The sequence below is a fragment of the Sycon ciliatum genome, chromosome 1 (assembly GCF_964019385.1).
Source record: "Sycon ciliatum chromosome 1, ocSycCili1.1, whole genome shotgun sequence".
NCBI classification, from domain to species: Eukaryota; Metazoa; Porifera; class Calcarea; order Leucosolenida; family Sycettidae; genus Sycon; species Sycon ciliatum.
The window spans coordinates 20,888,192-20,913,881 of NC_088643.1; the positions used below are offsets into that span (position 1 = coordinate 20,888,192).

Here is a 25,690-nt window from a genome sequence, read left to right on the forward strand (position 1 = left end):
TGAGCCGAGATACTCGTAGTTCTACTCATCTTCTGAAAGGCTTGCTGTCACAGTATTTAGCTGGGATCAGGAGTTAATTATTCAGCTGCTAAAAAGACAATTGTAGCCGGGTATCATGAATAGACTTGTCGAAGGAGGCCACTGACATTCCGTTTCAGAAAAGGAGTTTGATTGCAGAGAGGTAAGCATAATATTAATAATGTGTTCCTTCCTTTTCGCCACTGCACTACTGGCGCATTGTTGTTAACATGTTGTTATTACTTTGTGTTTTTTATTAAAATATGGCTTGGCCTGACTATTACCGATACATGTACATGTTACAATGAATAAGATAACTGCGCGGTCATATTCTATGTCACAGTAATCATGCATCTACTGTCTTGTACACACATCATCAAGGAACGATTTCTTTTGATGGTCATTAGTGAGAGTACATCACTGAGTGGCGAGCAAAGAATATCAAGGTATTAAACAAGTTGATGTGTCAAGTGAATGTACAAAGTAAGAACAATTGTGGTGAACATAGTGACTGACATGTTTGTGTGTGTGATAAAACACATGTGCAAGGAAAGAAAGAGAGAGGGCGAACGGAACAAAACACTCAAGTGCAAATACAGCTACGGCGCTAAGGAAAGAGTGTGAGTGTTGTGACCTGTACATCAATTCATGGCTTGCCCGAATAACATGCATTCGCACGCGTAGGCGTTTTGGAATATGAATGCTCACTTGTTTGAGGGAAAGACGCGAACGGGAAAAGTCTGATGAAAAATTGACTGTCATCACCAGGACTCGAACCAGGCAGGGACCCTCGCTTGAGACCAGCGATGAATGAAGGGCTCTCTTAAAATATTGTCTGGATATTTTGTTGTTGAGTGGCACCTGTCGTTCAATGGCTTCGGTGTTATAGACTGCTATATTTGGTACTTCAGTATATTGAAATTTGAGTTGCGGAGAAAGAAGTTACAACAAAGCTTTAAATAATGCAATTGATGGTAACATAATACCATGGTAAGCGACGGTCCCTGGTTCGAGTTCTGGTGGTGACAGTCAATTTCTTCTTCAGACTTTTCCCGTTTGCATCTTTCCCTCGAACCAATGAATAAACTAGTGAAATGAAATATGTACAGCAGATTCAGAAACAATGAACTACAAGTTCCGCTATAATGTCCACTAACACCTCCAGTTACTTGACTTGAACATCCGGGCCGTTGGTCAGTGTCGTGCAATATAATCGCATGAGCTGATTGTCAAGTAAACGGTGGTGTTAGGGGACAATATAGCGTATTTAACTTGTAGTTCATTGGTCCTTTTTTCTTCCTATAAATCCCTGGCTCTCCATCCGAGATCCAGAAACGTTTTTCTTCGATGGTCATCAATGAATCTACATCGAATAGTGCATACGGGAAATACTCAGAGTATCAGAAAATATGCTCAAAAATGTGTCTTGGTTACAAAAGTTACAAAAGTGACTGCAACTAGTCTAGGGTGATTGTATTTTCACCATGGTGTGAGAACAGTAGAAAAGAAAAGTTGAGGGTGTGAAAATCTAAGTGCATAGTGCGAGAGATGGGAACATTTTCTTTTTGAATGCATAATGTAAAGTCGTGTATAAAGCCGCGGCTTATATGACTTTTTTGGGGGGGGGGGGGGTTGTAGGCTTCTATTACGGTAAAACCTGTGACTAACGATCACCCCTTGGGGCCAAAGAAAGCAGTCTTTAGTGGCAGGTGCTCCTTAGTTAGAGGTTTGCACCGCACAACCATTATATGAATGTGAGACCGTCCGTGCTTGGCGAAATGGTCTGTAGTATCAGGCTGGTCGCTAGTCACGGTGGTCTTTAGTTACAGGTTTCACTGTATAGAGACACTCTTCTATACAAGACAGGTATTTCTATGTATATCAGCACTAAAGCCAGGCTTATGTGGCGACAGTGCATCTCGAAAAATCAGGCTTCTATTCAAAACAGGCTTCTAAATGAGACAGGCTTTTATACAAGACGTAATTTCCTGTTGTCAGCATTTGCGGAAATTGGAGCATTTCTCTGGACTTGTAAGAGCCTCGCCCCTGAATCACATTGCTCGAGCCAGTTGTTTCAAACCAGCATCCCAATATACATGCATTATAACTGGTTGCAATGCTTAAAGTATGCAAGTCACCCAAGCAAGACACAAGCCAGCCCAGTTCTGTACCGTATTCTCGACGGTTTCTCTTTGCAGATTCAACAGGTGATCGTACGTTCTACCGTCACCAACTACACACAGCCATTTGGTCGCTTGTCCAACAGAGTCCAACGACTGCGGATATAGCGACATGCCCAGAGCAAAGTCCCTTCCAACCGTAATACATACTGAGACTTCGGGTATAACGACACTTCGCGAATAAGGACACTTTTTTTATGCCCCGCCGAGTGTCGTTATAAGCGAAGTTGACTGTATAATGTGTGTAACTTGTCCAAAACTGATTTCATGGTCACATTTGAATCAGCTGGTTCATTGAGTACACCGGGGTAAACAACATTAGATTCTTCTGCCAAATTATCTTCCCATAGTTTGGTGAAGTATCCTTTCAGGCCAGTTTGTTGAGCACCCATGACATATTTTTTCAGATCAGCCTGTAGGTCACTCGCTTCATTGTCCTCCTTTGCATTCTATGTCAATTGTCAAAATCCCACGTTCATACCAGGAATCAGTGTTGGGGAGGGAACACAATGTGCTTTCTGGGCATGCAACTGATGTATGTTCGGTGGAAGATTGAAGCTCCCTTTGAGTTCTGCGTCGGCTTCGTTTCTTTGATGGTTCATAGCTGTCGGTGGAACACAGGAAACCTTGGCTTGTTGGCAGGTCTACACTGGGTGCTGAGACCTTACAGGTTACTGACATCGGATTGACATGTTGGATGCCATCCACGGTAACTCGAGAGATGGTGGTGTCCGGGGAAGCGGATGGTGAGGCACGTAGGCGGAGTGATAACGGGAATGGGATGGAGATTGAGACAAGTGAGGATGATGGTGGCGACGATGAGGACGATTTCGATGGCGCTGGCGTTGATGTCAGTGTAGAGGGTTTCTGTGGCAGTGATGTGGGAGAAGACTGGGAAGAAGAAGAAGAAGAAGTCTGCGGTGTTTGCACAATATACACGCATTACAACTGGTTGCAATGCCTTTAAAGTGTGCTTGTCAAAGGCACAAGCCAGCCCAATTCAGCGCCGTATTCTCGTTGCAGATTCAACAGGTGATCGTACGTTTTACCGTCCCCAACTGCACACAGCCATTTGGTCGCTTGTCCAACAGAGTATATTGTGTGTAACTTGTCCAAAACTGATTTCATGGTCACATTTGAATCAGCTGGTTCATTGAGTACACCGGGATAAACAACATTAGATTCTTCTGCCAAATTATCTTCCCATAGTTTGGTGAAGTATCCTTTCAGGCCAGTTTGTTGAGCACCCATGACATATTTTTTCAGATCAGCCTGTAGGTCACTCGCTTCATTGTCCTCCTTTGCATTCAATCTTAAGGTGTCAATTGTCAAAATCCCACGTTCATACCAGGAATCAGTGTTGGGGAGTGAACACAATGTGCTTTCTGGGCATGCAACTGATGTTTGTTCGGTGGAAGATTGAAGCTCCCTTTGAGTTCTGCGTCGGCTTCGTTTCTTTGATGGTTCATAGCTGTCGGTGGAACACAGGAAGCCTTGGCTTGTTGGCAGGTCTACACTGGGTGCTGAGACCTTACAGGTTACTGACATCGGATTGACATGTTGGATGCCATCCACGGTAACTCGAGAGATGGTGGTGTCCAGGGAAGCGGATGGTGAGGCACGTAAGCGGAGTGATAACGGGAATGGGATGGAGATTGAGACAAGTGAGGATGATGGTGACAACGACGAGGACGATTTTGATGGCGCCGGCGTTGATGTCAGTGTAGAGGGTTTCTGTGGCAGTGATGTGGGAGAAGAATGGGAAGAAGAAAAAGACATCGGCGGTGTTTGCACATTTGAAAGCTAGTCCAGAATATCGTCGGATGTATCGTGACGATAGTTTCCGCGTATTGTGTCGTGCTAGCCTTTTATCACAGTTGAAGGTGCTGGAAGCTGTCTACATTCACTTACTCAAGCCTGACTCTGCATTCAAATAGGAAATATTACATCATCAGCAGCATCATCCCGAACTTGGTAGATGTCGTTTCGTGAGAGTTGATTGACGTCACTGCATCGGGATTACAAATTGTGACTGCTTTAGTAGTGGTGCAAGGAATATGCGAATTGACTCGGATGGAGAGCCCAGGATTAAATTTATAGAAAAGAAAGCACCAAGGAACTACAAGTTATGCTATAATGTCCACTAACACCACCAGCAGCTACTAAACAATCAGCTCATGCGATATTCATAACATTGCACGACAATGACCCAGTGGACATTATAGCGTAACTTGTAAGTCTTTGGTCCTTTTCTTTTCTATAAATATGCGAATTATTCGAATATTCTAGAATACTCGGATACTGAGCCAATAAATTAATTAAAATAGAAGAAATCACGTGGAAACGAGTTATGAAGCAACTATCCACGCTTAACACGATTTGGTTTGCGCACTGGTGGTGTCTGAGAGCTAGGTTTCTGGTCGTTGAATGTCTCAGTAACATGTCAGTTTTGTGCCCTGTGCTCGCACTTACCGTATTTCCGCAAATAAAAGGCCGTCCTCGTATACAACGCCTTCCTCGTATACAAGGCCGGGGCAGGGGGCGGTTGAAAAAATAAAAGACCGTCTCCGATTAGAAGACCGGGCTTACTAAGGGACCATCGCAAAAGTTCGCAGAAGCCCCCGAAACGAAGACCGTGAGTTTCGGGCCTGACCCCCCTCCCTCCCCCCTCAAACGAAACGACATTCACAATATGGGCTTCATTATTTCACTTGGATGCTGCACACATAATAATTATTATAATAATTATACTACACAGCAGGGGTTCATAAAACCTATCATATCATCGGCCTATGAACCCCTGCTACTACTAGTACTAGTACTAGCAAGAGTCCATAAACCACGCGTTTTATGGACTCTTGGTACATGTACTAGACTACACACAGTGTACAGGCAGCCAGCTACGCGACACGTGCATGACTACGCGTCCTGACAAGCGATCTACGCCGGCTGTGATGGCATGCTAATCTATATCAGCTCCTACATGTCGTCAATACTTTTTTGAATTGAAGCCCGGTTTGCGATTTTCGACACGACTCCCTCCCCCCAGACGTATGCTCTTCGTTTCAGGGGCTTCTGCGAACTTTTGCGATGGTCCCTAAATGAGTCTTTGTTCTTGTGTTAAAAATAGAAGACCGTGCTCAAACTGTGGGAAAAAATAGAAGACCGTGCTCAAACTGTGTAGAAGAAAATGGAAGAACGGGGGTAAAACTGTGTGGCGAGAAATAGAAGACCGGGGTCAAACTGGGTTGAAAGAATAAAAGACCGTCCTCGAATACAAGACCGTCCTCGATTATAAGGCCGGGTTAGGACGAGGTTGAAAAAATAGTAGACCGGCCTACTATTTGTGGACATACAGTATTATCTTGTTACAGTCGTGGATAGTAGCTCCATAACTCGTTTCCATGTGATTCCTTCTATTTAAATTCTAGAATACCGAAACCAGAAAGAATATTCGAATGCAGGCAGCAACATTCGTTATTCGAAAATTGGAAAAATTCGCACTTTATGGTTGCATTGTCCAGCTCCAACTTTGATCTCCTGAGCAGTGTTGAGGACGATAGTGTAGATTTATGTTCTGAGAACTGTGAAGCTTGTTCTTAGGCCAACTCTGCTCTTTCACCAGTGGTTATTGACTATCAACGTGCTCTGCATGAAACATGCATGTTGGGTCGAATTGAGTGAAGTGATCGAGGCACATCAGAAGAATACAGAATATTTGTTCGTTCGTCAAAGCAATATTCGAGAGTATTTTTTAGAAGAAAACACCATTCGTTGCATCACTAATATTTAGCCATCCTGAGAAAGACCCCCCCCCCCCACACACACACGCACAAAAGCGGCCAGAAATTACTGGGCTTTGGTTACTGTAGTTCTGCTTTGTCAATAAAGACACCTGTGACGATTCCTCAGAGTTGTGGTCGCTTTTGTGTTTGGGTCTTTATCAGATGGTTTTAAGCCATAAAATTGTGTTGTGCTATGGTCATGTTGCTGGAAGTGTTGAATTCCAAACGAGAGATATGAAAGATGGGTGTATGAAGGCAGGGATTGTTAAGCTTTGTGCCCCCTTTTAATAGAGTGGAACATATTTGGAAATCATTTGACTGGAAAACTCGTTGCACTTTCAACTCGCATAGTATCACCTGCGATTTTGTGTGTGTGTGTGTGTGTGTGTGTGTGTGTGTGTGTGTGTGTGTGTGTGTGTGTGTGTGTGTGTGTGTGTGTGTGTGTGTGTGTGTGTGTGTGTGTGTGTGTGTGTGTGTGTGTGTGTGTGTGTGTGTGTGTGTGTGTGTGTGTGTGTGTGTGTGTGTGTGTGTGTGTGTGTGTGTGTGTGTGTGTGTGTGTGTGTGTGTGTGTGTGTGTGTGTGTGTGTGTGTGTGTGTGTGTGTGTGTGTGTGTGTGTGTGTGTGTGTGTGTGTGTGTGTGTGTGTGTGTGTGTGTGTGTGTGTGTGTGTGTGTGTGTGTGTGTGTGTGTGTGTGTGTGTGTGTGTGTGTGTGTGTGTGTGTGTGTGTGTGTGTGTGTGTGTGTGTGTGTGTGTGTGTGTGTGTGTGTGTGTGTGTGTGTGTGTGTGTGTGTGTGTGTGTGTGTGTGTGTGTGTGTGTGTGTGTGTGTGTGTGTGTGTGTGTGTGTGTGTGTGTGTGTGTGTGTGTGTGTGTGTGTGTGTGTGTGTGTGTGTGTGTGTGTGTGTGTGTGTGTGTGTGTGTGTGTGTGTGTGTGTGTGTGTGTGTGTGTGTGTGTGTGTGTGTGTGTGTGTGTGTGTGTGTGTGTGTGTGTGTGTGTGTGTGTGTGTGTGTGTGTGTGTGTGTGTGTGTGTGTGTGTGTGTGTGTGTGTGTGTGTGTGTGTGTGTGTGTGTGTGTGTGTGTGTGTGTGTGTGTGTGTGTGTGTGTGTGTGTGTGTGTGTGTGTGTGTGTGTGTGTGTGTGTGTGTGTGTGTGTGTGTGTGTGTGTGTGTGTGTGTGTGTGTGTGTGTGTGTGTGTGTGTGTGTGTGTGTGTGTGTGTGTGTGTGTGTGTGTGTGTGTGTGTGTGTGTGTGTGTGTGTGTGTGTGTGTGTGTGTGTGTGTGTGTGTGTGTGTGTGTGTGTGTGTGTGTGTGTGTGTGTGTGTGTGTGTGTGTGTGTGTGTGTGTGTGTGTGTGTGTGTGTGTGTGTGTGTGTGTGTGTGTGTGTGTGTGTGTGTGTGTGTGTGTGTGTGTGTGTGTGTGTGTGTGTGTGTGTGTGTGTGTGTGTGTGTGTGTGTGTGTGTGTGTGTGTGTGTGTGTGTGTGTGTGTGTGTGTGTGTGTGCTTTCTCGGTGTGCAGATGGCGGCCAATTTGCAGAAGAAAAATGGAGGCCTGTACTGTGGTACATGCCATGAGACCATCGCCAATGACGAGGTATGGAATAGTGGGGCTGAAGGAATTCCTGACTACATACTAACAATTTGCTCTCAGTGTGCACCGGGTAGGGATGTAGTGTCCACAGTATAGCGTCTGGCATTGACCCGCGGGCCCCGATTGTATCGAGGCGCCCTGTAGTGTGGATGGCGCTGAGTGCGGAGTGCGTTGGCTACGCGTTCACTGGGTTTGTCTGCATGCCGTTTTGGAGACTGGCTGCATGGCTTGCAGTGCTCGTGCGGAGCATCTTTACTGGGCCAACAGTGTACATGTACATGTACCGCAGTGGTGCTTTGTAACTGTAATATTACCTCATCGGCATGGTTAAAGTGCACTTTGGTCCAGTGCACAAAGAGTGCTGCGCTCCGGTTTCCTGGACTGCTGTAGCTACACAGTGTACGAAAGACCTCTATAATACGGATAATAAGAACCCCGTTATTGCGAACAAATACAACCGCCCCCTTGGCGTTCGTCCTGAAGAGGTTTTGACTGTACATGTATGTGGGTAGTGCTGGTCTTTCGTTCATACTACTTTCCTGGGCTATGTTGCTGTTTTGTCTTGTGTGCAGAGAATGGTCATACACCGGTCAACGAAAGCTCACCATAGGATGATAGAGCGTAACTTTGCCGGGTAGGTGACCGCTGTCGTTTGCCTAGTACTAGTAGAACCTGGGAGACCCCTGTATTTTATGGGAGACCCTATGGGAGACCCCTGTGTTTTATGGGAGATCACCTATATTTTTTATGGGAGACCACCTGTATTTTATGGGGGGCCACCTGTATATCTTATGGGAGACCACCTGTATTTTTTATGGGAGACCACCTGTATTTTATGGGAGGCCACCTGTATTTTATGGGAGACCACCTGTATTTATGGGAGACCACCTGTATTTTATGGGAGACCACCTGTATTTATGGGAGACCACCTGTATTTATGGGAGACCACCTGCCTTTAGAGACCACCTGCCTTTAGAGACTACTGTAAGAGTTGAAAGCGTGGCGAGTCTAAAGTTTCACGATTTGCAAAACGTTCCCACTTGACTTGGCAGGCACACAGTTTAACGACCCTGCCATCACACACCTGTCTTCTGTTTCTCTACAGTCCATTCAGAAAAAAGATATCCTAGCTTTTGGCCATAAATGGGTCAAATTTTGAGTTTTTCACAATTTTTTTCTGCAATCCTCCATGGAATGCTCTTCCAATTATGTTTCTGACGTCCATTTCTCCGAAAAGCTTGTAGTGGAACTACTACTAGACTATGCAGCGAACTAGTCCTCACGCTCTGGCATGCGCAATCAACCACAACACCAGTTCTCGGTTAGAAAAGGTTTGTAAAAAGAGAGATAGAATGTATGATCTGAACACTTCCAAGCAGGCAGTAGACTGACTCCCCTATCTCAGAGATAAGACCGGAAAAACTAACAGGGAACTCCTCGCGTGACTCGGAGATCGTCAGCAAGCAGCGGGAGCGAGGATGAAAGCAAAGACAGCCAGGTAGGGATACAGAAGCCATGCAGCGTGACAGGTGAACAATGGACACAGCAGTCCATGGTGAAACAAGACACCTAAAGGATAGAGTGAATTACGTGCACAGCATGAACGGGTCATGACTCATCTATCTAATAACTGGTAGGCTTCCAGCACTCTACAAATATGTCTGTGGCAACAACACTTCTGGGAGAGCCAGACAACAAGAATACTAACACCACTCATCAGAATAGAAGTACTAGCAGAAAGACTATAATAAGTATTGGCAGGACTATTGTTACTATAACAAGTCGGTTACAGTTCCTCTTCACCCCATCACCTGGTAACAATAGGGACTGTCGTCCAAACCGAGCTAGGTTGTGTAGCGACTCGGTGGTCGTATGCTGGTGCGGCTGCGCAGACCATCACGGGGCACATCACTAGTACTATCACCTGCGTCAGCCTCGATCCACCAGACAGGTCCGCCGTCGTCACTATCGTTGTCATCATCGACGTCTGGGTGCAGCTCTGCGTCGGCGTCGGCGTCGGCTTCCTCAGGAACACCACTCTTCAACAGGTCAATGTTGACGGTCTTCTCCTTCACGCCTGTTGCACCGTGCTTACGAGAGATCACAACGGTGGAGGGCGACACAATCCGCTTCACGGTCCATCCTGTCTGGAACGGCGGAAGGCGCTTCTGACGGCGACTTGGATGTCGATACAGTACATGGTCGCCCACGCAGTAGGGGTTGGCACGGCATGGAGACTCCAAGAAGTCGGCGCTGGCTAGCTCAGACTCTACCAAGTCCCTTACGACGGCCGTGCGATCAGCCAGCTTCGTCACCCATTCGCTCAGGAGGCAATCATCATTAGCTGTCTCAACAACAAGATGCCGTGGCCGCCAGCCAATCATCGCTTCGGTGGGGGACAGTCGCGTGGCGTGGTGAGGCCGGTTTCGGTAGAAGAACAGGAGCACATCAAGATCCTGCTGCCAGTCAGACGTCGTGCTTAGCACCTTGCGAATGAGGCCTAGCAGCGACCGGTTCATACGCTCGGCGGCGCCTTGAGACTCAGGATGTCGTACGGCTCCTGTTCGTACACGAACCCCCATCACTTTGAACAGCGACTCCACGATGGCGTTCCGGAATTCTGTTCCATTGTCCGTCCTGACGACATCGGGGGCTCCCCAGCGTACGCACATTGAGGTGAATGCTGCGGCAACGGAGGCGGCGTCGTGACGACGAAGTGGACAGATCTCGGCCCACTTCATGAATGTGTCTATGCAGACCAAGACGCAATGGTACTGTCCGCTGCTGTTCTCGCCAAGCTCCAGCGTGTCTAGGACGAGCTCACTCCAGGGTCGGCCAGGAATATCAGGGCGTGTAGGTGACGCCTGTCCGCTTCCAGACGGGTTCGCGGCTCGGCACTGCTCACAATCGGCGATGTACTTGCGACACACACGGGCCATGTCCTGGAAGAAACAACGAGCTCGAATCATCTGGTAGGTCGCCTCCCAGGCAGCATGTCCGGAATTGTGATGGGCAATGGCTACAACTTCACCGACCAGCACGTCGGGAACTACCGGCACTTCGACCTGTCCATCCAGGGTTAGCTTGACACTCCGGAAGAGTACTCGGTCTCGGACGACTAGCTCTCTTGCCACCTTGCTGTAGGATGAGGGCACGAGCAGCTGGTTCTCTAGGCAGTGGATCACCGACTGGATCTCCTCATCACTCGCCTGACCCTCGACTATCCTTGCGCGCAGCACTGGGCTAACAACGTGGGCCTCGCCAGCAGCCGCACTCACGGAGACGCTACCCTTTCCCTCTTGCTCCTTGAAGTACTTGATCCAGGTACGCGGTACCCTTGTCAGCGCATCGGCGGGGTTTTGATCTGTCGGCACCCACTCGACAGACACACTCAGGCCGGCTGTTGCCACTATGTCAGCAGCGATCTGCAAACGGCGCTGCACCAGCACGTGGTTGAGACCCTTTGTTCTGATGCGCCGGATGTTACCCAAAGTATCGCGCAGCCAGCTGGCCACCGTCTTCGAGTCGGTTACAAGGCGGACGCGTCTCGCACCCCATGATACTGCTAACGAAAGGCCGTTGAGCGCTGCATCCAGTTCCGTGACGTTGATGTGACGCTTGTCATGTGATTTCCTCAGCCAAGCCTTGTCCTCGATGACGCCGCTGCCATCCTTGACCACTACGCCTAAGGCAACATCGGATGCATCGGTGTACACGACGAGCTCTGGATCACTGGTCGATGGTGTCACTGACCAGACACCTTTGGCTGGATCCCCATCACCTGCTAGCCGGGCCATCACCTCTTCGCAAAACTTAAGCACTTGCTCCGACACGAGGTGATCCCACGGCGTGTCACCTCCGACTAGACGCTTCAGGAAACTGGTAGCAGGTCGTAGCCACCCGCAGACAGGCACATGGCTGGTAAGGCGTCCACACCAGCTGAACAAATCCCGCTTTGTCGCTGGTCGCTGGAGATCAAGGCTGATGCCGTCGCGTCGAGTCCAGCGTGTGTCACCTCCTTCGCCCGTGCTGAGCTGCAGCCCAAGGACCCGAGCGGAAGCCATCGGCTCGGCGGGCTTTGTCGGCAGGCCGTACTCGAGCAGCCTAGCAGCAACCGCCGGGACGTTGTTGCGCGGAACTCGGATATCGTCGACATAGTTGTCGGCCATCGGGAAGCCCTGAAGTATCCACTGGATGACTATGTCCATGAATTTCGGTGCGATGTTGAGTCCGAAACCCATTCTAGTCATAACGTATCTCTTCCCTTGCCATAGCACGGTCTGATAGCGGACGAGCTCAGGTTCGACACGGATCTGCAAGTACGCTTTCCGAACATCCAGGAGGCAGAAGTCGCTTGCATCGCCGTCCTGCCGCCATTTTCGCAACGTGTCTTCACACACCGGGGCATCCTGGCCTGGTTGTGACGTGAGCTGGGCGTTCAGAAAGCGGTAGTCTAAGCAGGGACGCACCGGAGTTGTAGCCTTGTGCTCCTGCACCTGAGCGAGAAGAGGGAGCACCGCCGCTGGTTCGCCATGGACATCTGGATCGTGTCGTACCAGCCATCCTTCATCAATCCACTTCTTAACTTCAGCGCAAAACTGCTCTTCCTGTTTGGATGACAGCTTCTTCCTGGAGTACTCTCCAATGTTCGGACCAATGCGGTGGCAGGGCTCGACACCATCTTGCCAATACCACTTCAGGCTCCAGTGGCCTTGCTCCGCGTGCCACCTCACTTCGCCGTCATTCACCCGCAAGATGACGTCCTTACCATCGCGGATCACGGTGACATGTGGAGATGGGTGCGAATCCTTACTTGGCTCCGTGGTACACGCGGCTGCTGGCGTCGTACCGAACGTCACGGCACTCAAGGAGTTGTCCTCCCCGTAGCGAAGCTGTACGCCACCATTACCGACCACGACGTCATTGCCCACCAGGATGTTAGCCGATACAGCAGTCAAATCTCGCACTACCACCGCTGTCACTACGGTTACTGGTAGCAGCACTGGGCCATCCAGTCTGCGCAGTTGAAGTTGCACTGTGCCGCATACGTCAAGCGACTTCCCATCCAGTGCAATCAGATTCTCAGAGTACGCACTGTCAGAATCGAAGTTTCCTATTCGCTCTGCAGTTTTCTTATCGATCAGCGTACGCGTTGAACCGGTGTCCAATACTGATCGCAGACGGTGCCACTCGTCAGAATGATGACTCACACTGTTCTTGCGTGCCTCCACGAAGACCCGCGGTAGGCCGCCGCGCTGCGCTGTCACCGTGCACAGACAGGGATCGCTGGGGTCCCACTCGCCTTTGGGAAGTCCGGGTTGCTGCTCCGTAACGCCAGCAGCAGGACGCTTCTTCGAGTCCAGCCACGCTTTCCTGTCAGGACAATCGGGTTTCGTGTGACCAGGCTTGTCACAAAAGTAGCATGTCACCTGATTCCCCTTGTAAGAGTTCAAGGGCGTCTTGGCTGACTTCGAGCTGCGCTTGGGGCAGTTGCGACGAATGTGGCCAGCCTCGTGGCAGTAGTAGCAGGTCACGGTCCCGCGATCAGTCGCACTTGATCTGGCAGGGCGATCACTTGGGCCAGCAGCGGCAGAAACGTCCTCGGAAACAGCACCACACGCTTCCGCAGCCGTTCGCAGTGCGCGTACCTGCTCAACGCACTCGCTGATTTTCAGCGTCTTGCCAGCCATGGACATCCGCACGGAGCGAGCGAACTCTGCACCCAGGCCAGCGATGAACTGCTCGATCACCACTGAGTCAGTGTCGCTACCGGCTGCGTGGCCAGACAGCGCGAGCAGCCGCTGGAGGTCTGCAACGTACGCATCTACGGACTCGTCGACCTTGAGCTTCCTGTTTACGAACTTGCCATACGCCTGCGAAGGCGTAACTGCAAAGGCGGACGATAGCTTGGCCTTTACTTCATCTACTTTCTTTTTGTCCGCATCCGCCATCCTCGAAAAGACCAGGAACGCATCTCCATCGAGAAACAATGGGATATACTTCGTCTTCTTGGCGTCATCATCCCATCCAGAGATATCGGCCAGTGCCAGAAACTTCAGCCACCACGTACCGAAATCTTCACCTTTTCCACGGAATGCGCGCAGATAGTTATCTGCCTTCAGCGACATCACGGACTGCGAATACGCTCACTAGTAGTACCGACTACCGACCGCACACAGACACCAGTGCAGCCACAGCCCCCAGGTCCCGGGTTTCGGCACCACGCTGTAGTGGAACTACTACTAGACTATGCAGCGAACTAGTCCTCACGCTCTGGCATGCGCAATCAACCACAACACCAGTTCTCGGTTAGAAAAGGTTTGTAAAAAGAGAGATCGAATGTATGATCTGAACACTTCCAAGCAGGCAGTAGACTGACTCCCCTATCTCAGAGATAAGACCGGAAAAACTAACAGGGAACTCCTCGCGTGACTCGGAGATCGTCAGCAAGCAGCGGGAGCGAGGATGAAAGCAAAGACAGCCAGGTAGGGATACAGAAGCCATGCAGCGTGACAGGTGAACAATGGACACAGCAGTCCATGGTGAAACAAGACACCTAAAGGATAGAGTGAATTACGTGCACAGCATGAACGGGTCATGACTCATCTATCTAATAACTGGTAGGCTTCCAGCACTCTACAAATATGTCTGTGGCATTAACACTTCTGGGAGAGCCAGACAACAAGAATACTAACACCACTCATCAGAATAGAAGTACTAGCAGAAAGACTATAATAAGTATTGGCAGGACTATTGTTACTATAACAAGTCGGTTACAGTTCCTCTTCAAGCTAGCCATAACAAGAATAGGATTTCGGTCAGGTTTTGTCTTGTAAGCACTGAATTGGGAAAGGCCATGAAAATCCAATCCGTTTCACTCCATTTAAATCACTGCATTGTCCGGTTCGAACCCCAGTTGAGGTACCTTTTTTGGACCCTTTTTCTAACCTCAAATTTCGCGGCACTGCACTGTGCATGTGTACGATAAAACCACGAAAATCGCCAAATACGGGAGCTCACCAGAGCCAACGCTCATCTCTTTATGAATGGACATGTAGTACAGAGGACAGAAGGAGTAACATACGATTTAGCGATGGATTTTCGTTAGACTTCATGCCCGTTAGAGATTCAACTCTTACAGTACCACCTGTATGGAGAGACTAACTTCCTGTTGGGACTGGTTATCTTAGGCATTGCCCTGTGTCAGCATTCGCTTGAATTTGTGAACCTGTGTTTGTACATTTACTTTCGTTATCAGTGCTGAAGTGTGTTCGAATGCTTCTGCTGTGGCTACACTATTAACCTGTGTGTGTGTGTATGTGTGTGTTTTCTATATGTGCACCACATTTCAGGTCACCGTCCCTGTTGGTTCACCACTGTGATGCCTGTGAAGCTACTGTTGCCAGTATGGCCGACTTCAGGGCTCACATCAACACGGATGGACACCGCACCCGCATGGGCGCGCTGCAGCGACGATGCAACCTGCGGCAATCACACAGCAAGTTCGTACCTGGTGGCACATCCACCTCACAGCCAGGTGTTACAAAGCGCTCTAATTCGTCCGGGGGCCCGGGCCCAGCGAGCGGCACGCTATCCTCATCAGCGAACTCAAGCTTGGATGACCAGGCATCATCCGCGTCGTCTTCGACTACTAATGGTACTGCACCGCTCAATGCGGGCACATCCATCATTCAGCAGCTAGTGGCGAAGGGGCGCGCAGCGACGATGACTGAGCACTCGCACGGAGACCCTACACCCAGGACGGACACATCGTCATCGCATGGCCGACCTCATGGTGGGGCCAGCGGAGGAAGAGGTGGACGGCAACATGGACGGGGGTTCGGCGGAAACCACCTCAGGCCCCAGCGAAGTGTAACTGGAGCGAACACCGAGCCTCTTCGACCGCGAGCAGCTCCAACGAGTGCCGTGCCTGCTGCTTCCTCAGCAGCGACATCGGGTACCCCTATCACAAACGGTCAAAGTTCCGGAGACAGTCGTTCCGTGTCGGCCAGTCAGCACAGTGTGGCGATTGTGGTAAGCAGTGTTTGCTTGTTTGTACATTCCAACGTGCCGCCAGTGTTGTTGGAACAGTGAACCCCTGATGTGTCGTACCCCGTGGGGGGAACAGGGAGAGTACCCAACTGAAATCCAGGCTGCTTTGTTGGCAGGGTTAGCCCCACGAGCCTCAAACTCGGCTCTATCGCATATACATGTACAGTCGTGGCCAAAGAAATCCGACCCGTAAGTCAAAAGCAGCGTCGTGTTTCCGTTTCAATTACATCATGCACTGTCCGAAAAAGCCTTTTGAGTGGCCGCATGGGCTGCATGAGCCTTGGTGCTGCTTTCAGAATGAGAAATCGGTGCTAATTCGCGAAACTACGGTATGTCAAACAGCTCAAAGCATCATTTCGTTCATTTTATCATGACTACAGTACGCACTATGACATGTGTCTCGTGCAGTGGAACTCACTTGGTACGTACTCTGGAAAAACATACTCTTGCCTAGTATGGACATTGTCCGGAGCACCGGGTGTATTCACTCCTACTGAAGTATGGTGGGATCAGAAGTACTTCGGGTACTGAGTGCACGTTCCTGTTGCCCATAGGGCTAAGTCTTACTTGTATCAGAATTCCACTGTGCATGTCCACAGAGAGACAGACAGAGAGAGAGAGAGAGGGGGGGGGGGGGGGGGGGTAGTCGGCCACAGCTCCACTCACACCTCAGTTCCTTCCAGCTATATGCTGGCCAGCCAGCGGTCCGGCTATTGGCAACAACCGCTTGACACACAGAGTTATTCAGAGACAACGAAAAGTACGCACTACTAGACAGGATCACCGGAAGCAGCTACTTCAGTATTTGATTGGTCTGGCCATACCACACCCTATCTGCAGCTGTACTTATGATTCTTCCAGCTAGGCCTTTGCTGGTGCGTTGTCGTGGGGACAATCAAGCTTTTGCCTGCTGTGATGCGTCTTCAGCTTGATTTTCCTGACCCACTCTTCAATTCGATCATGCCAGGCAAAGTGCAACAAGTGGAGCAATACCAACTAGAGAAGTTCTATGGAGACGAGGAGATCTTCAACCAGTGGCAGTGGATCCTAGTCAAGATGCCTAGTAGCTTGTGGTGATTGTAGTTTTCACACTCCTCTTTTCCATTTTCAGCGCGTGCTATAGCGCGCATTTCGGACTGTCGCCTCTTGCTGCTGCTGCTTCTTCATTTTGTGTTGCTGAGCGTCGCCTTGTCACTATGCTGCTTGATGTCCTTTGCTACTACAGTGCTGCCTGTTCAATCAAAGCCAGTCGTATCACTCAAGTACGCGCCCGGCGTTGCGCCGCCCTAAACCTGCCAACACTGGGCTGCGAAATGGTGCAAGGCGCAAACTGTTACTTGAGTGACGCGACTCGATTTCAATGAACTGTACATGTATGTTACGTATGCATCTACTTAGCGTAGCTGTTGGTGCTACATTTGTTACGATATCATTTTGTGTTTTCATGCACTGCTTGCACTCCTTGCACTCCTTGCGAAATCATCGCACCTCTTTGGCGCATTTTTTCTCCCCTATATTAACCGTGCTCTCCCTCATTTTTGAGAGTTTCTCCTGAAGTAGACATGGACTTGTCGTAACGTTAGCTTGTCAGAATTCGTCAGTGTCAAGTCTTTTTCATCTTGTGTGGTTAGTTTGTCTTCGGTTACCGATAAAAGGCTCTTCATTGAACAGCCTCTTGTACGGCTTGTACGGCTCTTCATTATCATCATCATCATCATCATCATCATCATCATCATCATCATGGAAAGCCACTTTTACGGCAAAGATTGGAACCAATTGAATGAAGTTACAAGAACACACAAGTAAATAAGAAATCAAGAGAGATGATCATCATAGGAACAGCCTCTTGTATGGGCAAGCGGAAACACAATACATCATCATCATCATCATCATCATCCTCATCATCATCCTGCTTCGTGAGTTGGCGATGGTGGAGGGTCGGGTTCCCCTGCCGTGATTAGTGCTGCACCGAGCTTGTTTTGTGTGAAAGTATATTATATTATTATTATTCTTATATTTATAAGTATTACAAAATAATTGAGAGGCTTTGAATCGTTTTTATCAAAATCTAAATATTCGCCGGGTTGGAAGGTGGGATCATCATCATCCTCAAGCAAGACCCTAGTCATTCCTAGGAAAAAGCCACTTGTACGGGCAAGTCGACATGCATTATCATCTAACGAAAGTGATTGGGGAAATCAAATCAAAACCACTTAGAGAATGATTGACCACAAAAGCAATATAACATTGATGGTCTTTCCTGGTGTGTGTGTGTGTGTGTGTGTGTGTGTGTGTGTGTGTGTGTGTGTGTGTGTGTGTGTGTGTGTGTGTGTGTGTGTGTGTGTGTGTGTGTGTGTGTGTGTGTGTGTGTGTGTGTGTGTGCTTGGGTTGGCGTAGTGCTTGTTTGTCACATCTAATCAATTTGCTGTTTGTGCTTACGTGTATGTGTGGGTGTGGGTGTGTGTGCGCGTGTGTATGCGTGTGTTGCTCTTCTTGTCTTGTTTCCTACTGAAAGCTTGATGGCAGTGACAGCGATACCGATGCAGAGGCTAGAAGGCGCAGTAGAATGTAGGTAGTCAGTGCGCGTGAGTTGCGTATTGTTCTGGTGGACATTCCATTGTCTCGTGTAAATTGTATGTGTGATGAAGGAGGACACCTGAGAAGTGGTGTGGTGATTGATTTTCTTGCCTGCATTATTAAGTCATGAGAGTGTGCCCGTGGTTCTGCATTAGTCTTCAAGAGGCAATAGTGTCCGCCCTCTCTTGAGCTGATTTTCACTGCTGTGCTGTGTGCCTGCTAATGTGTGTGTGTGTGTTTTTGGTGTGTTCAGTCGTTTGCAGTGTCAAGTGCGATTGCAAGATGGTGGTCAGTGTGGTGGAGTAGTTCCACTTGGCAGGTCAGTGCTCTTGCTGGTCCCAGTGCGCGGCTGCTGCTGCTGCTGGACTGCTGGCTGGTTTGCGTTGGATTGTATTCTCTTGTGTCGTTCATGATGCCGACGTGCTGGGTATAATTGTATATGTATGTACGACACAACTTCCTGTGCAGACTGTAATACCATCCTTCCCACCTTATCTTGGTAGCGACTGCATGGGACATCGTCATACTGTTTAGTCGAAATGTTGGTGGCATAGGTGTTATCATGCTTCTTGGGATGTTGAGACACCGCACCATAGCCACTTGTTTTAGAAGTGCAACCATCTGTTCAGAAAATTTCTTTTACTTTTAATAGGCGTCTGAAGTTTATTACATAGTTTGTTACGCGTTCAGTGGTTGTCAAACTCTGGGACAGTGATGTAATTGCAACATGTACTCTCTGCTTCAATGAAACGTGAAGCCTTGATAGCATTAACGTCCCATGCTATGAAATTGGTTGTTCCAACGAGGAACACACGCTTCTTGCCGACACTAAGTTCTAAGTTCGTCCCATGCTATGTTGTAAAATTGCTGTTGCTTCCAGCCCGCTTCGTATCATTAGTTCTGGCCCACCTGCAGAGGCAGTTTTTGATTGGTCCTGTCATACCGTAAAAGCCCGTGTATTCGCCCCGGGCGTATAGAATAGCAGCCTCGATTTCCTGGGCGTATACAAGGGCACGGGCGTTATTTTGGAACCGGGCGTATACTTGGAATAGGGATAGCAGTAAGTATTGGGTATCAGTACCTGTACATGTACTGGTGTTGCCGGCATACCTGGGCGTATACATGGGCATGAGCGCTATTTTGAAACAAAAGTGTTGACTTCCCTGACTGGGCGTGTACATGGAGGGTGGGCGTATTTTCGAGTGAGCGTATACAGGGGCTTTTACGGTACCATAGTCTTTCATACGGTTTGTGTATGATATGGAGGGTATACACATGACCTCCTCAGCAGTACACACGCGTTGGTCGCCCAATAGTTGGTCTGGCCATGGCCTCACCAATCGGACGGGTTCCACCGGGCCTGTACATGTAGAGGCGACGGTTCGATACCGGAACGGGTTGACAGCAAAATTGTGTAGACCCAATCCGATCATCAGTATGGATTGTTCACTCGAAATATGTTTGTGGAAGGAAGCTGGCATGTTGAAGTTTGCTCTGAGGCCAGAGTCGATCGATCTGAGCCCCTCCTTTGTGTTGGCTTGTTGCCTCCAAGTTGCCCTCGATTTTTGGTGTTTACAGAGGTGGCTCCAAACCGGACAGGTTTTAGAGTGCCCGTCAAATTCACTCTGGGTCTGAAATTAGGTAATTGCTATGGCTCCACAACGGCCAGTACAGAGCACCAATAAGCCTTGTGTGTGCTTCCATTAGTTTTCATTGGTATACGGTTCTTTATTGGCGAGAGGCGAGCCGCTGTTTACCTGCGACAAGAAGTTGATTTTTCAAAAGACGTAAAACTCAAGTCGCAGAGGGAAGCAACACGTCGAAAACTCAAATGCTTGGTATGGCGCTTCTGGTTATCGCAGAGCCATGGAATTTCGGCGCTGAGTAAAACACATCGTAGTCTCACTGTGACATACGTTTTCTAATCAAAATACCAAGAGAGAAAGTGAATATTTAGACCGTTCCGGTTTGCAACCCATGTCCTATTTGAAACCGTCTCCTCTACTGTCAGTGCCTTGCTTTACGTCGGTGCACTGTCTTACATAGCGGCTTTGTCAGATAATAGTGACCAATGTGCCGTGTACTGGAGCGTTGTTCTCATTCTTGTTCATCGTCTTTTTTCTCTATTTGCAGCCATTATTGCTCGTTCCACAGCAACAGGGCTGCACCTGATGCTGGTCAGCTGGCGATGGCTGACGAATGTGGATCAGCCGCTCCCATATTGACTTCTCTGCTGTCACCAACGATACCAGCAGCAGTAGCAGCGCCTGCTGCGGCTAATCGTGAAAACAACGACGCTGACCACGGGGTCGCCAGGCTGACTTCCAATAAGCGGCGTGCGCCCGAGGCACCAGAAGCCGCGGCCAAGAGATCTTATTCTGGCACTTCCGCCAACGCCGTGCACGCCAACGGTGGCCATTCTGTGGGTTCACCAGCGGAACCACCTCTGGAAAGGGACATGTCACGCCACATGTCTTCTTGCACGTCTACTACCCCAGCAGCTGATGTTGCTTCCTCCAGTACAGCTGGTGCTGCTCACGTACGTGAAGCAGCGGCAGGTGCTGATGCAGGTCCTCCTGCCACTCAGCCTCCAGGTTCTCCTGCCACTCAGCCTCCAGGTCCTCCTGCCACTCAGCAGTCGCGTCCTCCCGCCACTCAGCCTCCACACCGTCCTGTTGCAGCTGCACAGGTAGAGGCGACTGTGAGAAGCAATGGCACGGCTGCTGCACCTCCTGATAGAGGTACGGGTGCAACCAGTTCTCTGTTCCACTGTACCACTGCACATATCCATCCTTGTCTTGTTCTACTTGTGTGTGTTTGTCAATGAATGCACTCCTGATACGAGTGTGCATGTACCTCTAGTACCTCTACTGGTAGTACCAAGAGTACATAACCCGCCAGAGTGTGCAACTCCACTATGGGTGCTGACAGAATTTCAAGTTGACGTCATTTTGATGATACAATGCGCACTGTACGCGGATTATCAGACGAATCCGGAACCTGTGGTTGACCGAAGCCGATCTGATCCTGTACAAATTATTGCAAAAAAAACGTGTGATGCGTTGACACGCGTACACATTTTGTAAATCACTGGTGCAAGGAGCATTGCGTCATAAATAATAACGTCAACTTGAAATTCTGTCGGGACAGCAGGGTATGTGGGAGTTGCACACTCTGGGGGGTTATGTACTCTTGGTAGTACATGTACATGCAGAGTACACAAGTTGGTGATGGAACAAGGCTAACAAAAGTGTTACTAATGGTTGTTCACCAATCTTCAGACAATTCGTGATTGGTGGGTGACCATGAAGCTCTGAGTAACAACTGATTTTAGCCTTGTTCCATTGCTAACTGCTGTGCTTTTTTACAAGCACTGTTCTTGCAGGCTGCTGTAGGGATGGATGCATGCGCCTGGCATGCCCAGGCTTATCTGATTTCTTCTCGTCTTTGCCGTGTGCTCAGTTGCGGATCATGCCGGTCATCTAGCGGGCATCATGGAAGCAGAAAGTGCTCTGGTGAGTTTGTGTTTGTTTTGTTGATTGCTCAGTCCCAATCCTGATCCTGATCCTCGTTCTAGGTGGCCTGCTGTGGCAAAGGGCAAGTCACTCTTTTATTCTGCCCATGTCATGATTTGAATCGCTGCGGGCCATTGAGGCAAACGGCGTTGTGTATGCTACTGAATTAATCTCTCTTTCTTTCTCTCTCCCTCTCTCCCCCTCTCCCTCCCTCCCTCCCTCCCTCTCTCTCTCTCTCTCTCTCTCTCTCTCTCTCTCATCTCTATCTCTCTTTCCCTCCCTCCCTCCCTCCCTCCCTCCCTCTCTCTCTCTCTATCTATCTCTCTCTCTCTCTCTCTCTCTCTCTCTCTCTTCTCTCTCTCTCTCTCTCTCTCTCTCTCTCTCTCTCTCTCTCTCTCTCTCTCTCTCTCTCTCTCTCTCTCTCTCTCTCTCTCTCTCTCTCTCCATGCAACATGTTTGGTTTTCTCGGGGAAAGCTGACACCTCACTGTGTTACCTTGTGACATCGTGTTAATTAACATAAGTACATGTACATGTATGTCAATGTTTGTTGCCAAGTGTCCCATACAGCCTTGTTTGACTTCCGGTAAATATTTACCAGCAACCAGGATGGGTTTATTATGTCATGTGTGTGTGTGTGTGTGTGTGTGTGTGTGTGTATTCATGTGTGTGTGTGGTTGCAGGTGCACAAGCGGCGTATAGTTGCGATAGAGGAGGTCCGCCTTATGACAGAAATGGACCGCCTTAATCGGCAGCTGATGGCATGCAGGGGAGAGTTTGGAAAGGTACGGGGAAATGAGTAATCCCGTGCGTGCGCGTGTGTGTGTGTGTGCGCGTGTGTGTGTGTGTGTGTGTGTGTGTGTGTGTGCGCGCAGCGGGGAGGTGTAATTGTATAGACCCGGGAGAGGACACGGGGCTCGTTTTGTTTCTTTTTGTTCAATACTCTTCTATCACTGGATGATTCTTTCTTTATTCTTTATCTTTTTTCGAGTAGTCTTCGCTGTGTATCGACGGTGGACGAGAGTCATGTCTTTCGTACTGCGACTTCAGCGTCTACCCATTTGTAATGTATACTCGTGTTTTAGTTCAGCATGCCCCTCTGACACACAGTAGGGTGGTGGGCAGCCTGAGATAATCATATGTACATCGCTTTAACATCATGTGTGCAAGACGAGTTTGCAGTTTCATGTGTACAATACAGGCTGATATGAAGTGTACTGGTACATTACTTACATTCGTTTGTTGTGATTGGGTGCTTGCGATATGTGCTGCTATTCTCTGCATGTGTGCATGCATGTGGATGTGTGTGTGTGTGTGTGTGTGTGTGTACGTGTGTACGTGTGTCTCCGCTCTTTCCGCTCTCGTTCTGGTTTGAGCCGTCATCACTGTGACCGTGCGAAACGGATGTCACGTGCAGCCAGGAACAACTGCCGTCATGAATGCGAGCATTGCGAAAGACGGTTCTCAAGGCCACAGGACTTGCAACGCCATGCCAAATATTGTTGACTTTGCGATTTCTCTCTCTTCTCTTCTCTCTTCTTGTCGTTGTCTCCCGTTCCTGGGAGCGGCGTGGCCCGATAGGGCAGCTGTACATAGTAGTAGTAGTAGTAGTAGTAGTAGTAGTAGTAGTAGTAGTGTGTACGTGTGTGTGTGTGTGTGTGTGTGTGTGTGTGTGTGTGTGTGTGCGTGTGTGTGTGTGTGTGTGCGTGTGTGTGTTTTTTTCCTGTAGATTGACATGGCTCTGCGGGATCTGAATGAGAAGAGGCATGCTGTCTTATCTAGCACCATTGGTATGCTGTTTTTCCAGTACTGCTGTGTGTGTGTATGTGTGTGTATGTGTGTGCACGCACGTTTGCGTACACGTATGTGCATGCGTTTGTGCATTCGTTTGTGCGTGCGCGCATGCATGTGTCTGTGCGAGTGTGCATGCATATCATGAGCTTTGATTTCCGCGTCTCCTTTCTATACTGCTTGGGAGAGAAAAAGTAGAACACTGTATCCTTTCTTTGACAACATACTAGTGTAGTTTAATTAACTTCTTAGTCTCTTGACTCGAATACAGTAAACCTGCTCTAACCGGACGGACGCCCTTGGTGCAGCGGAATCTGTCCTAATGTGACAGGATTCCACCTTGATCCAGGGATGCACGTTCGGTCCACAGCTCTTTGGTGCATGAAAATGTGTCCGGTCAATACAGGATTCCGCTTTGTACAGTGTCCGGCAAACACAAGTTTTACTGTAGTATAGTATCTGCTACAGTGCTGCTCAATAAAGTCCAGGCGTGGCACTCAAGTTTGCGCCTTGCACCATCTCGCAGCCCAGTGTTCGCAGGTCTAGGGATGCGCAATGCCCGGTGCGTACTTGAGTGACGCAACTGGATTTCATCGAGCAGCACTGTACTAACTGTGTTCTGCTTCTGCAGCTAATCACCCAGCTGCGTCCAGTCTGTCAAGGCCTGTGTCACCAGCCTCTGTCGGTGATCGCCCTGCTGCTGCTGTTGTGAGCACATCAAGTGGCAATCCAACCACAGCAACAGCAATGCCCACAGCAGAGCAACGGCAGCAGCCCACTCCGGAGACAGTGTCGTCAAGGGCATCGAGCCCAGTAAGACAAATTACTGTTAACAAGCACACATTAAGGCGACCTATTTGAGAGCTATTACACGTTTCATCAATTGCCACAGGCAATATGCACTATTATGGCCAATGTCAACGCTTGCATTGCGAGCACCAATATGCGTTGGTATGACCAATTCTAAAGCTACGGGAGAGGCAACAATTGCTCAGCGAGAATTCCGATGTGGCTATACAGTATACACGAGTATGTATCTAATATTGACTGAGTACAAGGTTAATATAGGAAATGAAAGCGGAGTAAAAGACCGAGGCGAAGCCGAGGTCTTTTTCGAGGTTTTTATTTCTGACCAAGTACGAAGTCAATATTAGATTTATCACGACTAGCCAAAGCCTGTGTTCAATCTCTAAAAAGGAGTCAAATATAAGCAGTCAATATAGCCCTAAGGAGTGAAATGTGCAGGAATATTATTTTGACTGGTTTATAGGTATAGCAAAAAATCTATGTTAGTCAATACTAAGGGAGTGATAAAATTATTATACTGTAGTAAGGATTCAGTATTTAGCCAGTGTAGGCACACTTGGCTTAATACTGGCCTGGCCTGCGACCCCTGCTATTCGCTCTTTCGGGATGACTGAGGATAGAATGATGAACAAAGTTGCAATGGGGTGGGTGGTGAGCGGAAATTAGCCAAGGCAGTGCAAGCAGGTCTAATCATCAGCACAACACAATACAGCAGAAGAGCAAGGCGGAAGCAACAGCAGGTGTATGCTTGCTCCGTGCAGTCGTCACACTGACTCGCAGGAATTTGGAACGCGCGTATGCTAGAGGAAAAGAACACATTTGGGCAAACACACTGGCGGTTTGCTAACTCCAGTTACCGTGCCATGTATAGGAAGCTCATATCTGTAAGAATGATATCAACGTCGGAACATTGCGGGAGACAGACAACCTTGCGTGTACTGTCGCCAAATCCAGCCATGGCGATGGTGTCTGAACCATTGGCAGCAAGTTGAAGTGCCTGTTGTGCGTCGTGTGTAATGAAAGACCTTGACGACCCAGCATCAAACATGAGCCGCGCGGGCTGGGTAATGGTGTCGCCGCCAATAGTTGCAACTGCTGTTTGCAGGATGACTGCATCTTGTTGTTGGCTGTGACAGGTAGGAGCTGTGTTGGCTGTGACAGGTAGGAGCTGTGTTGGCTTTGACTGATTGTTTCGATTGTTGGTGTAGTTGTTGGCCAGTTCCAAATTTGGAAGGACAGAGACTGCGCAGCTGCCTTTTTTCCGTTCAATTGATCTTGTTTGAGAAAGAAGCAAACTTTCCATGAAGAAACGTTGTTGAAATTTATTGTCTTTCTTGTACGTTGGTTCGGGATGAAATAATGTCGCGAGTCACGACAACATG

The 25,690-nt window shown here is 48.8% G+C and overlaps 1 protein-coding gene across 5 annotated transcripts in view; it reads left to right on the forward strand.

Moving 5' to 3' along the window:
- LOC135817568 (apical junction molecule-like) overlaps positions 1 to 25,690 on the forward strand; it is a 46,786-nt gene continuing 21,096 nt past the window's right edge. The window contains exons 1-12 of one of the 5 annotated variants that reach the window (XM_065330784.1): positions 1 to 181; positions 2,217 to 2,337; positions 7,496 to 7,570; positions 8,140 to 8,201; positions 14,920 to 15,601; positions 18,135 to 18,187; positions 18,450 to 18,515; positions 20,330 to 20,937; positions 21,659 to 21,711; positions 22,394 to 22,495; positions 23,440 to 23,500; positions 24,133 to 24,314. In XM_065330784.1, the coding sequence (XP_065186856.1) occupies positions 2,311 to 2,337; positions 7,496 to 7,570; positions 8,140 to 8,201; positions 14,920 to 15,601; positions 18,135 to 18,187; positions 18,450 to 18,515; positions 20,330 to 20,937; positions 21,659 to 21,711; positions 22,394 to 22,495; positions 23,440 to 23,500; positions 24,133 to 24,314 (1,971 nt within the window). In that variant the 5' untranslated portion in view covers positions 1 to 181; positions 2,217 to 2,310. Of the gene's footprint in view, positions 182 to 567; positions 639 to 2,216; positions 2,338 to 7,495; positions 7,571 to 8,139; positions 8,202 to 14,919; positions 15,602 to 17,150; positions 17,536 to 18,134; positions 18,188 to 18,449; positions 18,516 to 20,329; positions 20,938 to 21,658; positions 21,712 to 22,393; positions 22,496 to 23,439; positions 23,501 to 24,132; positions 24,315 to 25,690 lie in introns of those variants that run through there. The other 4 variants (XM_065330807.1, XM_065330799.1, XM_065330792.1 and 1 more) reach the window with 4 other exon arrangements.